At 44.2% G+C, this 17026-nt stretch overlaps 1 protein-coding gene across 2 annotated transcripts in view; it reads left to right on the top strand.

The window, feature by feature from the left end:
• The window catches only part of LOC122549145 (sperm-associated antigen 1-like), a 138743-nt gene extending 130835 nt beyond the window's left edge, over positions 1 to 7908 (top strand). For both annotated transcript variants that reach the window (XM_043688483.2, XM_043688486.2), the window contains exon 19: positions 6000 to 7908. In XM_043688483.2, coding sequence (XP_043544418.2) covers positions 6000 to 6134 — 135 coding nt within the window. In that variant the 3' untranslated portion in view covers positions 6135 to 7908. The remainder of the gene's footprint in view (positions 1 to 5999) is intronic.
• The last annotated feature ends 9118 nt before the right edge of the window (positions 7909 to 17026 follow it).

Below are 17026 nucleotides of genomic sequence, written 5' to 3'. Positions count from 1 at the left end.
ACTGAGCCACTGTGTTGCCCCTTGACCTTTCAAAAGAGATACAGAAGAAAACCCAGCAGTTACCTAGCATTTTTCCTTTGACATTACCTTTTAGTTTTGACAAGAGAAGCTCATTGGAGGGCCCTCTGCTGCCAATTTATATTGCCTGCTGCTGCTGCCCTTCTCATGCAGCTCCACTCTTTATGAAGATGCTGTCCCCATTCTCTCATGTTGTTTGAGAAGCTGCTGACCCTGCTGTCTGTATCTCTCTGTGAAGCTGCTTTTTTGACAATCGCATGATAGAAGTTGAATATTGATAATCCATTTTTAATTGTTATTATAACAGGTATAAAAGAGGGAAACCTTGGTGCAACTGCCCAGGATGTTGTTGAGACTGGACTTGGATTTGTGTGTATAGATTTGGTATCTTTACTTAAGCTATGATCCACTTATATTGGAAACAGTTTAGATAAAATTCACTAGGCCGGAGTGAAGGGTTTGTCTCATGAGGAAGGTTTGAGTGTGATTTTAAAAAAAAAGAGAATAAATTTTATTGAAATGTATAGCATTCTAAGATTGGGGATTGGCAGGGTGCATTCTTAGAGGATTTTCTGTCTCAGGAGATGATACAAAGTTGTGTAGATTAATCATGAATTGGATAGATGATGCTTTTTTAGAGAACTTAGAGACTTCTTGTGAGAGCTAGATGTGTTTTTCTTAGATGACAGTTCGCTCTCCCCCGTATATACTCATTCAGAGGACATAAGAAGCCCTCTCCTTATGTACTCTGGATGACATGTCAATTTCCATACATCAGTATGGATCCAAGGTTGTCAAAACCATCAGTATAAAATTCAATTGGCTTTCAATCTCTAAGTGCTTGGTTTAAATTAATTGGCTGATTTAAGCTAATTGCCAAAACATCAAAACAGGGCTAAGGTTTCCAATCACACAGCCAATTGATACATGTTTCAATTTCAGAACTGTCTGTAATCTACAGCTACTTAACGACAGACTTTTCCATATAAATCTGCAAGCTTAAAAAAGCACTTTATCTCTAAAAGGAACCACACAGTCTTCCGCCATTTTTTCTTTTACAAACAAATGCTAGCTTTCTGCCTTCTAAATCACGATTTCTGCTCACAACTTGTTAACAGCAAATCTAGAACTTGACGGTACAGCTTAAAAATAAGGGGCCGGATATTCCAAAGAGCAGCTATCACAATCAGATTGTCACTCCACTCCTTTTTAACGTTAAGAAAGAACTCCATGTTTCTGATCAGAGGTCCTGATCAAGGTTTCTTTAGAATTGCAGAGCATACTTTAAGCTAGATAGGTCCGTCATAGTGCAGGCTAATCACATCCCTTTTCTTTACCCGAGTCAGTTGAAATATTTTGTGATTTAAAGATCCATCATCACAGACAGCTGTGAAGGAGTAGATACATAAGATCGGTGTAAGTCTGGATGACCAGGAGGATAGATTGTCAGCTGGATAGTGAGTCAGGTGCCAAGTCGGTAGGGGGTCGGAAATAGGGGCTCAAGGGACAAGTCAAGTGATGGAACATTTAGAGTAGGTCGAGGTAGGCAGCACATACTGGATTCAATCACAGGTTCAGACTGGGGTAGGGCTTCAGGGTCCAAGTGGAGAGAGAAGGGTGTTTGGTCATGTTCAGTGTCACGTTCAGTGAGGGTCTTCTTAGGTTAGGTCAGGTTAGGAGGAGGCAGCCGGGTTTGTCAGATTTGGTGGGAGTTGTCAGAGAGAGAGCAGGCCAGGCAGCTTCCAATGAGCAGGAGAATCGATGCTTGGGGCATGAGCTCTTCATCAGCAATGAGGCCTCATTCCTGATGAAGGGCTTATGCCCAAATGGTCAATTCTCCTGTTCCTCAAAAAGAGCAGGAATTTCATCTCCCAGAAAGTGTTTGGAATTTTTTACACAAAGGTAAGTAGTGGCTGAGACATCGAATATATTCAGTACTGAAATTGACAGATTTTTTTAATCAACAAAGAGATGTAGGGGGCAGACAAGAAATTGGAGTTAAGGCCACAATCAATTTAGGCATAATCTTATTGAATAGTGGAGCAGCATTAATTAATTGAATGGCATCCTGGATGTGTTTCTTAAGAATTTATTATAGATTATGACTCTGTGACTATTATAAGATCACATGCGCTCATCTCAGGCAAGGTCTTTGGATAGTACCAGAATTAACTATATATTGTTCTAAGCAGACACCTAGAACCTAAGAACTAGGATCTGGAGTAGGCAATTCAGCAATTACCCCACCATTTAGTACGATCATGGTTGATCTTTATCTTGGTCTCAACTCCATTTTCTTGCCACTCCCCAAAATACATTGATAATTCTATCTCCTTCTTAAATTTACTCAATGTCCCAGTATCTACCACACTCTGGCGTAATGAAAATTTCGCAACCCTTTGAGAGAAGGAATTTCTCCTTATCACTGCTTTCCCTTTTAAATCTGCAATCCCTTATCCTGAAACAATGACCTCTTGTTTCAGATTACCCTACATGAGGAAACATCCTTTCTACATCTACTTTGTCAACCCCCTTTAACATCTTATAAACTCAATCAGATCTCCTCTAACTTTTCTAAGCTCCAGAGAGCATAGACCTAAACTGCTCAATCTTTCTTCATAAGATTAACCCCTAGTCTCTGGAATCAATCTAGTGAATTACCTCTATTGCAAGTATATCCCTCCACAAGAGGACTAAAATTGTATGCAATGCTCCAGATCGTCTCACTAATTCCTTGTACAGTTGCAGCAACATTTCCCTACTTTTATACTTTCCTCCTTTTACCTGGCAAGCTATGAATCTCTACAGTTCAGAAAAGAGCCTAATCTTTACAGAACAAATATTATTCTTTAGTTTTGGGTTTTCCACAGATTTGATGTACTTAATACTAATTGAAATCTTCCTTGTACATGGGATTTGACTTAAAAAATCAATCATCCAGGACTCTGTACTATTCTGTAGTGCTCTGGTTATAATCAACTGCTTTTCAAAGATGGGAATAATAATTGTTAGATGAAGGCTTCTAAATGCAATTAGGTAGAGCCAATCTGTCTTTTCTGTTTAGAAATATTCAAAACAAAAGTCCTTGTAATTTGAATATTTATTGTTAAATCAGCAAAATAATTTTGAATGAATAGTCAAGTACACAAGAATGATTAATTGAGTTTTACTGTTATGATTAGCCATATCCATAGCTCTCTTCCCTTCCCACCTCCCAAATCTCTACAGGCCTGCACTCTTCCATATTTGATTGAAGATGCAATTGACAATGACACTTCCTGTCAATGCAAAAGGTTTAACCCGAGTTTTGGAATTCATTGTTGGGAAATTATTCTGATTATCTGCAATTTCATCTAAAAAGGTCTCTCAATCAAGCCATTGGCCTTGATTTTTATGTCCTCGTTGTCTACAGGAGTAGTGCCAGAAGATTGGAGGCTAGCAAATGTGGTTCCCTTGTTCAAGAAGGGGAGTAGGGATAACCCTAGTAACTATAGGCCGGTGAGTCTCACTTCTGTTGTGGGAAAAATCTTAGAGAGAATTGTAAGGGATAGGATTTATGAACATCTGGATAGGAATAATGTGATCAAGGATAGTCAGCATGGGTTTGTGAAGGGCAGATCGTGCCTCACAAACCTTATTGAATTCTTTGAGAAGGTGACTAAGGAGGTGGACGAGGGGAAAGCGGTAGATGTGGTGAATATGGATTTTAGTAAGGCGTTTGATAAGGTTCCCCATGGTAGACTACTGCAAAAAATACGGAGGTATGGCATTGAGGGTGAGTTAGAGGTTTGGATTAGGAGTTGGCTGGCTGGAAGAAGACAGAGGGTAGTAGTTGATGGCAAAGGTTCATCTTGGAGTGCCGTCACTAGAGGTGTTCCGCAAGGATCTGTTTTGGGACCATTGCTGTTTGTCATTTTTATAAATGACCTGGAGGAGGGGTTAGAAGGTTGGGTGAGCAAGTTTGCGGATGATACGAAAGTCGGAGGAGTTGTAGACAGTGAGGAAGGATATGGCAGGTTACAGCGGGATATAGATAAGCTGCAGAACTGGGCAGAAAGGTGGCAAATGGAGTTCAATGTAGCTAAGTGTGAGGTGATTCACTTTGGTAAGAGTAATAAAAATATGGGGTACTGGGCTAATGGTCGGATACTTGGTAGTGTGGATGAGCAGAGGGATCTTGGTGTCCATGTACACAGATCTTTGAAAGTTGCCACCCAGGTAAATAGTGCGGTGAAGAAGGCATATGGCGTACTGGCTTTTATTGGTAGAGGAATTGAGTTCCGGAGTACTGAGGTCATGTTGCAGTTGTATAAGACTCTGGTGCGGCCGCATCTGGAGTATTGTGTACAGTTTTGGTCGCCATATTATAGGAAGGATGTGGAGGCACTGGAACGGGTGCAAAGGAGGTTTACCAGGATGTTGCCTGGTATGGTAGAAAGATCGTATGAGGAAAGGCTGAGACACTTGGGGTTGTTTTCATTGGAGAAAAGAAGGTTTAGGGGTGACTTGATAGAGGTGTACAAGATGATTAGGGGTTTAGATAGGGTCGACAGTGAGAATCTTTTTCCACGTATGAAGTCAGCATAGCTTTAAATTAAGGGGGCGTAGGTATAGGACAGATGTTAGGGGTAGGTTCTTTACTCAGCGAGTCGTGAGTTCATGGAATGCCCTGCCAGTAGCAGTGGTGGACTCTCCCTCATTATGGGCATTTAAGCGGGCATTGGATAGGCATATGGAGGATAGTGGGCTAGTGTAGGTTAGGTGGGCTTGGATCAGCGCAACATCGAGGGCCGAAGGGCCTGTACTGCGCTGTATTCTTCTATGTTCTATGTTCTATTAGGAAGCAGTACACTTCAAAGGTCGACCATAGAAGTTAGACAGATAGGCCAGGCCAATGTTAATGAGGACAGAAAATCACGTGGCAGGAAACAGGTAAAATGTGGTTCTAGGTCTGAAATCCATATCAGATAACCATGGTTTGTCAGTAAGTTCTGGATAATTACCCAGTATTCCAACTATAGTGCAGATCAAAATGACTGAGTCTGAAAATTGAGTGGTGAGGAAATTGTCAATTCAAAGTAGATGGGAAAGAGCCATATGAAAGAAATGGCATGCTAGCATTACAGAAGACAAGAAGGTATATGTAGCACTACATACTTGAGGGACTTTCACGTTATAACAGTATAGGAGACAGAAGATTTGTGACAGCCAAGTGTTGAAATACAGCTGTAGAAATAAGCAGAGATAACAAGACATAAGGCTGACAATCAAGCAAAGTTCACAAATTTGTTTACATTATATCCTGCATCAGTGCCCTAGTAGCAAAGTGGAGAAACCTGTTTGGCAGGGTCACTAACTTATACAATTCCTGAATTGGGATCTAATGGACAAAGGGGGTTGTCTGAAGTCTCAATCTGGAGCCTAGTTCCTGGAAGTGCACCTGCATCAGGTTAGGAGCAAGGTAATGTTTTACTTGCATTTTAGTGGCAGTCTTTAGAAAATTGAACCACAAAAAATAGACTGTGAACAGCTTTCCACAGGGGCCTGAAACAAATGTTAGTGCCTCCATCTGCAAAGGTGTAGGACCTAACATTAATTTCTGCAAGCATTCCGAATACTTCAAGGGAACACTGTTGAATTTGGCATGGAACTCTTTTGGTGTAGTTTGAGCACACAGTGCATTCAGTTTGAATCTTTCAGTTCCTATTTTTCTACCCCCACTGTCCGTCCAAAAAATCACCATTTTACAATCCAGTTTCTAGCTCATTGATTTTCTTTATGCGTGTTGGTATCTCTAAAGAATGGGTAAAAATTGGGAGGAGACTTCCACTTTACATAAAACCATGACTATATGAATGTTTGGCAAAGTTACTAACAAATTACGTTTTATGTCTGATATATCTACATGTTACCTCAGTGCTGGATAACTTTAATATTATGGGGATAATCGACTAAATAACATGAATTTTATTTTTATGCAGATGGTGTCAGTGCTTATAGGTAAAGAAAGAGAACAAGTGCAACAACTCTTCAGCTGTCTGGCACAAATGAAAAGTGATGACTTCACTTCTGAAGATGTACAAAATCTAGCAAGAAACTATGATGTACAATGTTAGTTACTTAGCAAGAATCACAAGGTTAATATTTTGTGCAACTCAGGAGGTTAAAAATTGTACGGCTTGTGCTACATACTTGATTTCCACTTTATTTTTCCTTGAAATGAGCAAATATTGACCTAGAAATTATATTGCTAATCTTTTACTCCTTATCCTTCCCTTAACTGTTTGTTCAAAAGTACACCACCTAAAAGTCCATCTGTATAAAACTGTTAAATAATGATTTTTTTATTATTTGTTAGCCTATGTTGGTTTGCTCTAAAGAAACATAAAGTAATTTTCATTGTCATGGGCTTCATTCCTGAAATATAAACAAGCAAGCAAGACCTGTTGATTCTTCATTCAAAAACAAAATCCTGCAAATTCCAGGAATCTGAAATAACCTCAAGAAATGCTGGGAATATTCAGGTAGCATTTATGACAAAAAACAGGAGTTAATAACCCAGATTGTACACTACAAGGATAGTCATTACTAAAGCGTACACTGGAATTGAATGTCAAAACCATGTGAAATTTTGTCACAGCTGACTGTTTAGAAACTTAAAATTTCTCTGGGCAATTACCTGACATCTGGAACCCCTCAAAAGTTCCCCTACTCTGAGTTAAAGTCAGAGACTTTGGATAGTTCTGATTTACTTACCTCAAACGTTAGCCACAAGGAGAGAAAAGGATTAAAATCTCTTCCAATTTCTGGCTAACTCTGCTATTGACAACACCCACGCACCACATGCCCCCCCACCACCCCACATTCCCCAACCACCCCCACCACCACCACTCTGGACACCTACAAACTCCTGTGCAGACTTGATTCTCCACCTCTCCTCCTGACCTACGCTAAACCCTTGCCTGCCTACCTGCCACCTTACCCCCTCACTTGCCTTACAAATTTATTTCTGTCAGTAGCTCCCAAAATAATTATGGAGCTTTTATCTACAGAAGAGGGCAGCTACTGCTATGGTTTCAACACAGAACTATTCCACTGCTGCCTGCATGGCTTCAACTGGGAAGACTCTTGCCCCAATGGTTCAGCCAGAATACTGCTCTCAAGGTAAGTGGGCAGCATTTTGTCTGATTTGTCAGAAATAGAGATTCCAACCCAGATTGGAAGATTTGGGCCAATGTTCCAGTGATGACCTTTCATCAGAAAGTTGCAATGAAAGGTCATTGACATGAAATATTGACTCTTTCTCCCTCTACAGTTAACCAGACTTTGATACTTCCAGCATATTATTTCTGTGGTTTCTTCAAATTGAACTGGGGTTCAACATTTTTTTTGTATGTTTCAGCTAGTAACACAAATTCAATAACCATTATTTTTTGCTATGTTATAACTTCAACTCAGTTCTACCTCTAGAAATATCACCTTGTAATTTAATTTTAAATTTTTACAAAGCTTTAAATATAGATTAGACAGCACTGGTAACTTTTTTTATACTCCAGAAGTGGTTATACTCTGATTAATATTAATCTGGAATGCAGTAGCTTTTGTTAACGGATTGCCTGGCCCAGAATGTTATCTTATCCCTTGAATGAACAGGAATTAACCTCAGCAAGGGCAATTATTTTTTAAAAACTTGAAATTTGAATGTAAAACATATTTCTTTAGAATGCAATAAATTTGTGCAGATGATTTTACTATTGCAATATTTAAAACATTGTGATGTTTAATAACTTGATGCACTGTAATATATTCTCAGAATTAAGGTCAGGGAAATACAAACGTTACTTCAGCCCATTGTATTTATGCACTGAAATAAACTATACTTGTACTGATTCCTTCTTGTCTATCCCAGATTATTTGTACTGGTGGAATAGTAATTTTGCAAGGCGATATTCTCAGTATAGAACTTTGTTCACCAGGAACCTTGCATCATTTGGAGCTTTTGTATATGAAGGGGTTTTCCTCACACAACTATCGCTGCATCTGATCACCCTCGGTATTAACAATTGCCCCTCATGTCTTTTTAAAGTCTTTCTCCTCTCACCTTAAATATATGTCCACTAGTCTTGATATGCCCCACCCTAGGGAAAATCCAATCACCTTATCTATGCTGTTCATGATTTTATAAACCTAAATAAGGTCACCCTTTGGCCTCCTGTGCTCCATTGAAAAAAGCGTCCCAGCCTCCTATTATAACTTAAACGCTCCAGTCCCGATAAAATCCTTGTAACTCTTTTCTACATCCTTTCCAATTTAGTAATATCCTTCCTATAGCAGTGTGACAAGAATTATAAACATTACTGCAAATGTGGCCTCACCAACTTCCTGTACAACTGCAACATGTTCCAACTGCTGTACTTGGTGCTCTGAGCAATGAAGGCAAGAGTGCCAAACACTGCCTTGTTTTGGAGAAAGGAGGAAAGGGTTAACTAGTCACACAAATCTCATTGGTGGGCAAATTACTTTTTAAAAAGTCTGAAAGACAATACAAATCACCGTATAGAAAGGCATGGTTAAAGGGGGAGAAATTTAAACTTATGGGGGACCTAAATAGAGTGGCTATGAAGAATGTATTTCTGGTAGCAGAGAGGTCAGTAATCAAACACATCGACTCATAGAGATGTACAGCACGGAAACAGACCCTGTGGTCCAAGTCGTCCATGGCAACCAGATATGCTAAACTAATCTAATCCCATTTGCCAGCACTTGGCCCATATCCCTCCAAACCCTTCCTATTCATATACCCATCCAGATGTCTTTTAAATGTTGTAATTGTACCAGCCTCCACCACTTCCTCTGGCAGCTCATTCCAATTACGCACCACCTGCTGTTTGAAAAAGTTGACTCTTCGATCTCTTTTATATCTTTCTCCTCTCACCCTAAACCTCTGCCCTGTAGTTCTGGACAACCCACCCCAAGGAAAAGACCTCTATTTACCCTGTCCATGCCCCTCATTATTTTGTAAACCTCTATAAGGTCACCCCTCAGCTTCCAAGACTTAAGGGAAAACAGCCCCAGCCTATTCAGCCTCTCCCTACAGCACAAATCCTCCAACGTGGCAACATCTTTGTAAATCTTTCTTTTCTGAACTATTTCAAGTTTCACAATATCCTCCCAATAGGAAGGAGATCTGAATTGCACACAATATTCCAAAAGTGGCCAAACTAATTCCTGTGTAGCCGCAACGTGACCTCCCAACTCCTATACTCCATGCTCTGTCCAATAAAGGAAAGCATACTAAACACCTTCTTCACTATCCTATCTACCTGCGACTCTAAAGGAATTATGAACCTACACTCCAAGGTCTCTTTGCTCAGCAACACTCCCTGGGACCTTACCATTAAGTGTATAAGACCTGCTCTTTTTGCATTTCCAAAATTCAGTGCCTCACATTTATCTAAATTAAACTCCATCTACTACTCCTCGGCCCATTGGCCCATCTGATCAAGATCCCGTTGCACTCTGAGGTAACCTGCTTCACTGTCCAGGACACCTCCAATTTTGGTGTCATCTGCAAACTTACTAACTATACCTCCTACATTCACACCCAATCATTTATATAAATGACGAAAAGTAGTGAACCCAGCATCGATCCTTGTGGCACTCCACTGGTCACAGGCCTCCAGTCTGAAAAGCAACCTTCCACTACCACCCACTGTCTTCTACCTGTCAGCCAGTTCTGTATCCAAATGGCTAGTTCTCCCTGTATTCCATGAGATCTAACCTTGCTAACCAGTCTCCCATGGGGAACCTTGTCGAACGCCTTACTGAGGTCCATATAGATCATGTCTACCGCCCTGCCCTCATCAATCCTCTTTGTTACTTCTGCAAAAAACTCAATCAAGTTCATGAGACATGATCTCCCACACACAAAGCCATGTTGACTATCCCTAATCAGTCCTTGCCTTTCCAAATACATGAATATCCTGTCCCTAGGATTCCTTCCAACAACTTGCCCACCACCGAGGTCAGGCTCACTGGTCTATAGTTCCCTGGCTTGTCTTTACTGCCCTTCTTAAATAGTGGTACCACGTTTGCCTACCTCCAGTCTTCCAGCACCTCACCTGTGACTATCGATGATATAAATATCTCAGCAAGGGGTCCAACAATCACTTACCTCGCTTCCCACAGAGTTCTAGGGTACACCTGATCAAGTCCTGGGGAGTTATCCACTTTTATGCGTTTCAAGACATCCAGCACTGCCTCCTCTGTAATATGGACATTTTCCAGATGTCACCATCTATTTCCCCACATTCCATATTGTCCATGTCCTTCTCCACAGTAAACACTGATGCAAAATAGTCATTTAATATCTTTCCCCATCTTCTGCGGCTCCACACATAGGCTGCCTTGCTGATCTTCGAGGGGCCCTGTTCTTTCACTAGTTAACCTTTTGTCTTTAATGTATTTATAAAACCCTTTGGATTCTCCTTAATCTTATTTGCCAAAGCTATTTCATGTCCCCCTTTTGCCCTCCTGATTTCCCTCTTAAGTAAACTTAAGTAACATCCTCAGTGCTTGGGAGCCTCCTGTGAAGCGCTTCTGTGATGTTTCCTCCGGCATCTGCCGCTTCCGGTTGTCAGTTCCAACTGTCCGCTGCAGTGGCCGGTTTCCTGGGTCCAGGTCGATGTGTTTGTTGATAGAATCTGTGGATGAGTGCCATGCCTCTAGGAATTCCCTGGCTGTTCTCTGTTTGGCTTGTCCTATAATAGTAGTGTTGTCCCAGAGGAGAAAGTGAGGTCTGCAGATGCTGGAGATCAGAGATGGAAATGTGTTGCTGGAAAAGCGCAGCAGGTCAGGCAGCATCCAGGGAACAGGAGAATCGACGTTTCGGGCATTAGCCCTTCTTCAGGAATGAGGAACGTTGGTCCAGCCGGCTAAGATAAAAGATAGGGAGGAGGGACTTGGGGGAGGGGCGTCGGAAATGTGATAGGTGGAAAGAGGTCAAGGTGAGGGTGATAGGTCAGACTGGGGTGGGGGCGGAGAGGTCGGGAAGAAGATTGCAGGTTAGGAAGGCGGTGCTGAATTTGATGGATTTGACTGAGACAGGCTGGGGGGAGGGGAAATGAGAAAACTGGTGAAATCCGAGTTCATCGCTTGTGGTTGGAGGGTTCCTAACCGGAAGATGAGGCGTTCTTCCTCCAATCGTCGTTTCGCTGTGGTCTGATGATGGAGGAGTCCAAAGACCTGCATATCCTTGGTGGAGTGGGAAGGGGAATTGAAATGTTGAGCTACAGGGTGGTTGGGTTGGTTGGTCTGGGTGTCCCAGAGGTGTTCTCTGAAACGCTCCGCAAGTAGGCGGCCTGTGTCCCCAATATAGAGGAGGCCACATCGGGTGCAAAGGATGCAATAGATGATATGTGTGGAGGTACAGGTGAATCTGTGGCGGATATGGAAGTTTCCTTTGGGGCCTTGGAGGGAGGTGAGGGGGGAGGTGTGGGCGCAAGTCTTGCACCTCCTGCGGTTGCAGGGGAAGGTGCCGGGAGTGGAGGTTGGGTTGGTGGGGGGTGTGGATCTGACGAGGGAGTCACGGAGGGAGTGGTCTTTACGGAATGCTGATAGGGGAGGGGAGGGAAATATATCCTTGGTGGTGGGGTCCGTTTGGAGGTGGCGGAAATGGCGGTGGATGATGCGCTGTACATGGAGGTTAGTGGGGTGGTAGGTGAGGACCAGTGGGGTTCTGTCCTGGTGGCGGTTGGAGGGGCGGGGTTCAAGGGCGGAGGATCGGGAAGTGGAAGAGATGCGGTGGAGGGCATCGTCGACCACGTCGGGGGGGAAATTGCGGTCCTTGAAGAAGGAGGCCATCTGGGATGTGCGTTTTTGGAACTGGTCCTCCTGGGAGCAGATGGGGCGGAGTCGAAGGAATTGGGAGAATGGGATGGCGTTTTTACAGGGGGCAGGATGGGAGGAGGTGTAGTCCAGGTAGCTGTGGGAGTCGGTTGGTTTGTAGTAGATGTCCGTGTTGATTCGGTCGCCTGAGATAGAAATAGAAAGGTCGAGGAAGGGGAGGGAGGAATCTGAGACTGTCCAGGTGAATTTGAGGTCGGGAAGGTGTTGGTGAAGTGGATGAACTGTTCAACCTCCTCGTGGGAGCACGAGGCGGCGCCGATACAGTCATCGATGTAGCGGAGGAAAAGGTGGGGGGTGGGGCCAGTGTAGTTGCGGAAGATGGATTGCTCCACATATCCTACGAAGAGGCAGGCATAGCTGGGGCCCATGTGGGTGCCCATGGCTACTCCTTTCGTTTGGAGGAAGTGGGAGGATTGGAAAGAGAAGTTGTTCAGGGTGAGGACCAGTTCAGTCAGTCGAAGGAGGGTGTCAGTGGAAGGGTACTGGTCGGTACGGCGGGAAAGAAAGAAGCGGAGGGCTTTGAGTCCTTCGTGATGGGGGATGGAGGTGTACAGGGACTGGATGTCCATGGTGAAAATAAGGCGTTGGGGACCGGGGAAGCGAAAATCATGGAGCAGGTGGAGGGCATGGGTGGTGTCCCGAACGTAGGTGGGGAGTTCTTGGACTAAGGGGGACAGGACGGTGTCAAGGTATGCGGAGATGAGTTCGGTGGGGCAGGAGCAGGCGGAGACAATGGGTCGGCCGGGGCAGTCAGGTTTGTGGATTTTGGGCAGGAGGTAGAAGCAGGAGGTGCGGGGTTGTGGGACTATGAGGTTGGAGGCGGTGGATGGGAGATCCCCCGAGGTGATGAGGTTATGGACGGTCTGGGAGATGATGGTTTGGTGGTGGAGGGTGGGGTCATGGTCAAGGGGGCAGTAGGAGGAGGTATCTGCGAGCTGGCGTTTGGCCTCAGCGGTGTAGAGGTCGGTGCGCCAAACTACTACCGCGCCTCCCTTGTCTGCTGGTTTGATAGTGAGGTTGGGGTTGCAACGGAGTGAGTGGAGGGCTGCGCGTTCCGAGGGTGAGAGGTTGGAGTGGGTGAGAGGGGTGGGGGAGTTCAGGTGGCGGTTAATATCGCGGCGGCAGTTGGCTATGCAGAGGTCGAGGGCAGGTAGGAGGCCAGCACGGGGTGTCCAGGTGGATGGGGTGTGTTGGAGGCGGGAGAAGGGGTCGTCAGAGGGTGGGCGGGAGTCTTGGTTAAAGAAGTAGGCACGGAGGCGAAGGCGGCGGAAGAATTGTTCGATGTCACGCCGCGTGTTGAATTCATCAATCCGGGAGCGTAGGGGAATGAAGGTGAGGCCTCTGCTGAGGACTGATCTTTCATCCTCAGAGAGGGGTAGGTCTGGAGGGATAGTGAAAACACGGCAGGGCTGGGAGCTCGGACCTGGTGTGGGGCTGGAGCTGGGTGTGGGGGCGGGGTTAGGTCTGGGGGCAGGGACGGAGATCGGCGTGGGGGCGGGGTCGGGCGTGGTGATGGCGATAGGCGAAGGGGCGGGGTTAGACGTGGTGACGGAGATGGGCGTGGGGGCGGGGTTAGGCATGAAGTCGAACTCATGTTGCTTGTCATCTGCGTGTGTGGCTACTAAGGATAGCTGGTCGTATCGTTTCATGGCTAGTTGGTGTTCATGGATATGGATCGTTAGCTGTCTTCCTGTTTGTCCTATGTAGTGTTTTGTGCAGTACTTGCATAGGATTTTGTACACTACATTGGTTTTGCTCTTGCTGGGTATCGGGTCCTTTGTCCTGGTGAGATGTTGTCTGAGAGTGGCTGTTGGTTTGTGTGCTGTTATGAGTCTTAGTGGTCGTAGTCTGGCTGTCAGTTCAGAAATGTTCTTGATGTATGGTAACGTGGCTAGTCCTTTGGGTTGTGGCATGTCCTCATTCCATTGTCTTTCCCTTAGGCATCTGTTGATGAAATTGCGGGGGTATCCGTTTTTGGCGAATACATTGTAGAGGTGTTCTTCTTCCTCTTTTTGCAGTTCAGGTGTGCTGCAGTATGTTGTGGCCCTTTTGAACAGTGTCTTGATGCAACTTCTTTTGTGTGTGTTGGGGTGGTTGCTTTCATAGTTCAGGACTTGGTCTGTGTGTGTGGTTTTCCTGTATATCTTTGTGGTGAATTCTACGTGGCGTTGATGATCCGGTGTGTGTTTTCTATTTCTGTGTTTTTAATTATTACAAAGGTGTCATCTACATATCTGACCCAAAGTTTGGGTTGAATTTGCGGTAAGACTGTTTGTTCTAATCTTCGCTTCTGCTATGAGTCCAGAGATGAGTGAGTCCATGGGTGTGCCGTTGATTTGTTCATATATTTGGTTGTTGAATGTGAAGTATGTTGTGAGGCACAGGTCCAGTAGTTTTAGTATGCAGTCTGTATCCATGAACACCAACTAGCCACGAAATGACATGACCAGCTATCCTTAGTAGCCACACACGCAGATGGCAAGCAACATGAGTTCGACTGGGACAACACTACTATTATAGGACAAGCCAAACAGAGAACAACCAGGGAATTCCTAGAGGCATGGCACTCATCCACAGATTCTACCAATAAACACATCGACTTGGACCCAGGAGACCGGCCACTGCAGCGGGCAGCTGGAACTGACAACTGGAAGTGGCAGAGACAAACCACAATAAATCCTGGAGGAAACATCACAGAAGCGCTTCACAGGACCCTCCCAAGCACTGAGGATGTCACCGAGACAGAGGACAAAATGTCTGCAATACAAATTCCCAGCTCGGCGAACAGAACCACAACAACGAGCACCCGAGCTACAAATCTTCTCTCAAACTTTAAACTTAAGTAAATTAGGCAGGAACTGGGAAATGTGAATTGGACACAGCTATTTGAAAGGAAGTCCATATTTGATATGTGGGAGGCTTTCAAAGATAAGTTAAAGATAGTGCAGGATAGGCATGTCCCTTTGAAAACAAGGGAAAGGAAAGGCAAGTTTCGTGAACCGTGGATGACAGGAGAAATCGTGCAACTAGCCAAGAGGTAAAGGGAAGCGTACATAAGGTCCAGGCAGCTAAGAACTGAATGGGCCCTGGAGGAATATCGAGAGAGTAGACCAATCTTAAACGAGGAATCAAGCATGCTAAAAGGGGTCATGGAATAGCTTTAGTGAGCAGAATTAAGGAGAATCCAAAAGCCTTTTATTCTTATATAAGAAGCAAGAGAAAGGATTGGCCCACTAAAGGATAAAGAAGGAAGGCTGTGTGTCGAACCTGAGAAAATGGGGGAGGTTCTGAATGATTACTTTGATGAATATTGAGATTAGAGATAGAAGTTTGATTACTTTGAATCACGTTGACGTAAGGAGGAAAGGTGTGTTGGGTAGGCTCGTGGTTATTAAGGTGGACAAATCCCCAGGACCAGAAGGGATCTATCCCAGGTTGCTGAGGAAAGCGAGATAGGAAATAGCTGGGGCCCTGACAGATATCTTTGTAGCATCCTTAAACACAGCTGAGGTGCCGGAGGACTGGAGGTTTGCTCATGTTGTCCCCCTGTACAAGAAGGGTAGTAGGGATATACTGTTAACTACAGACCACTGAGCCTGACGTCAGTGGTGGGAAAGATGCTGGAGAAGGTACTGGGGGATAAAATCTATATTTGGAAAAGAATGGGCTTATCAGTGATAGGCAACATGTTTTGTGTGGGTAGATCGTGCCTTACCAAATTAATAGAATTATTTGAGGAAGTGACCAAGTTGATAGGTGAAGGAAGGGCTGTAGATGTCCTTTACAAGGAGTTTAGTAAGGTGTTTGATAAGATTCCCCATTGCAGACTGATGAAGAAAATGAAGTCACATGGTGTGCAGGGTGTTCTAGCTAGGTGAATAAAGAACTGATTGAGCAACAGGAGGCAGAGAGTAGTAGTTGAAGGGAATTTCTCGAAATGGAGAAAGGTGACCAGCGGTATTCCTCAGGGATCAGTGCTGGAGCCACTGTTGTTTGTGACATACATAAATGATCTTGAAGAGGGCATTGTTGGTCTGATCAGTAAGTTTGCAGATGACACGAAGATTGGTGGAGTAGCAGAAAGCATAGGGGACTGTCAAAGAATACAGGAGAATATAGATGGACTGGAAAGTTGGGCAGAGAAGTGGCAGATGGAGTTCAATCCAGGCAAATGTGAGGAAGTCTAATTGTAGAGTGAACTATACTGTAAACAGAAGAGCCTTGGGAAAAGTTGATGAGCAGAGAGATCTGGGAGTTTATGGTCCATTGTACCCTGAAGTAGGCTGCACAGGTTGATAGAGTGGTCCAGAAGGCAAATGGTATGCTTGCCTTCATTGGACGGGGTATTGAGTGTAAGAGCTGGCAAGACATGTTAACATTGTACGGGGCTTTGGTTCGGCCACATTTAGAATACTGTGTACATTTCTGGTCGCCACATTACCAAAAGGATGTGGATGCTTTGAAGAGGATGCAGAGAAGGTTTACGAGGATGTTGCCTGGTATGGAAGGTGCTAGCTATGAAGAGAGGTTGAGTAGGTTAGGACTGTTTTCATTAGAAAAAAGGAGATTGAGGGGGGACCTGATTAAGGTCTACAAAATCATGAAGGGTATTGACAGCGTAGGTACAGATAAGCATTTTCCCAGGGTGAGGAATTCAATAAAGAGAGGTCACATGTTCCAGGTGAGAGGTGAAAAGTTTAAAGGGGGATATACGTGGCAAGTACTTCACACAGAGGGTGGTAGGTGCCTGGAACATGTTGCCAGCAGAAGTAGTAGAGGTAGGCACGATAGACTCATTTACAGATGCATGAGTAGGTGGGGAGTAGAGGGATACAGATGCTTAGGAATTGGGCGATAAGTTTTGACAGTGGATTCGGATCGGCTCAGGCTTGGAGGGCCAAAGGGCCTGTTCCTTGGCTGTAAGTTTTCTTTTTTCTTTCCTACTGTCTTTATACCCTCCTAAGGATTCATTCAATGTCTCCTGTCTATACCTGGCATATGCATCTGTCTTTTTCTTAACCAAAACCTCAATTTCTCTAGCCATCCAGCATTCCCTACACCTACCAGCCTTTCCTTTCACCCTGACAGGAATATACTGTTT

The sequence above is a fragment of the Chiloscyllium plagiosum genome, unplaced genomic scaffold (assembly GCF_037043375.1).
Source record: "Chiloscyllium plagiosum isolate Xiang-an unplaced genomic scaffold, Cpla_swu_hap1 HiC_scaffold_4, whole genome shotgun sequence".
NCBI classification, from domain to species: domain Eukaryota; kingdom Metazoa; phylum Chordata; class Chondrichthyes; order Orectolobiformes; family Hemiscylliidae; genus Chiloscyllium; species Chiloscyllium plagiosum.
This window is presented reverse-complemented; position numbering and strand designations above follow the sequence as displayed.